We start from the raw sequence: 1,189 nt of genomic DNA, 5'->3' as shown, positions 1-1,189 counted from the left end.
GTGCCTGGAGATCCTTGGCCCCAGACCCCGGGAGTCTCGGCGCCGGGCTCGCCTGCTGGAGGCGTGTCCACCATATGCCCTCTCCCCGGGGGAGCACCCCCAAGATGGGAACTCTGTCCTAATGAAGGCTGAAATGACCACGGTTGATGCAGCTGGGTTTCCATAACTGGTGAGGTCAGCAGCTGAGACCACCAGAGCCTCTGCCTGCTCCAGAAAGCCACCACAGGGCAGGTGGGGAAGGCAGGTGTGGAGCTCCAGACGCCGACCCAGGGAGCAATGCTAGGAAGCAGTTTGGTTTCTGGGTCCTGAGCCCCGGGGGAGGCAGGTTGATAGCTGATGGGGACTTTAGTATATGGAAATAGGGTATGTCAAGTCCTTAATAAATATGATTTTCTCAGTACTTTGCAGATTGGGGACAGGGAGGGATGGGAAGGAAAGCGGGGGAGGGGGGGTCACGATGGACCTTGGAGAGGCGGCCAAGACCACTCAGTGGGCATCTGAGTCCTGGAACCTCAGATCCAGGTTTACCCATCACACACACACCCACACCCACACACACACACACACTCCCACCACACACTCCATAGAGCATGCCCCCACGAGGTGGTGGGAAGCCCAGAGGTTGATCCAGTGGTCTCTGGACTCTGCAACCAGCTGGTCAAAGCAGGAGGAGAGATCCTAGGAGACCCTGTGCCAGTAAGAGTTGGTGCCCCTCAGCTAAGTGCTCATGGCTCCCCCATCCAGGCCTCTCTAACCCTGCCCAGCACAGGTACCCAGGGGTGAGTCCTTCAAAGGATGAGGGGGAAGGCCTGGTGTGGGTGGGACAGCGCTGAGAGGGAGTCCGAGATGGGGCGTCTGCCTGCGTGTTTAAGAGGCCCATCCCCACGGGCCAGGACCCATGGAGCACCTCCAAGCTGACAGGTTCTTCACAGATTCTTAAGGCTGAGGGACTTCTCTTTACTGAATACACAATCCTTCCACCCTACACACACCACTCAGATCTCAACAGCTCCTGCAATGAGCTGGACTAGCTCGAGTCCCAGCACCCACACCAGTCTGACTCATGGGACAACCCTCTGGGAGACCCCCAGGCACCTTCCATTCAGCAACCCCTAAGCTTACCATGTCATCTTTCCCCAAACCTGCTCTCCTCAAGCATCACCGCCCACCCACCCCCTAACACCCCACC

The 1,189-nt window shown here is 58.2% G+C and overlaps 1 protein-coding gene across 1 annotated transcript in view; it reads left to right on the top strand.

The window, feature by feature from the left end:
• The window catches only part of GJB4 (gap junction protein, beta 4, 30.3kDa), a 982-nt gene extending 816 nt beyond the window's left edge, over positions 1 to 166 (top strand). The window contains exon 3 of the mRNA XM_010841250.1: positions 2 to 166. Within this exon, the coding sequence (XP_010839552.1) occupies positions 2 to 166 (165 nt within the window). The remainder of the gene's footprint in view (position 1) is intronic.
• Positions 167 to 1,189: the final 1,023 nt, after the last annotated feature.

This window comes from Bison bison, unplaced genomic scaffold, assembly GCF_000754665.1.
Source record: "Bison bison bison isolate TAMUID 2011002044 unplaced genomic scaffold, Bison_UMD1.0 scf7180017864158, whole genome shotgun sequence".
In the NCBI taxonomy this organism is placed as follows: Eukaryota; Metazoa; Chordata; class Mammalia; order Artiodactyla; family Bovidae; genus Bison; species Bison bison.
The sequence above is the reverse complement of the archived record's forward strand: the minus strand, read 5'-3'. Positions and strand labels throughout refer to the sequence as shown.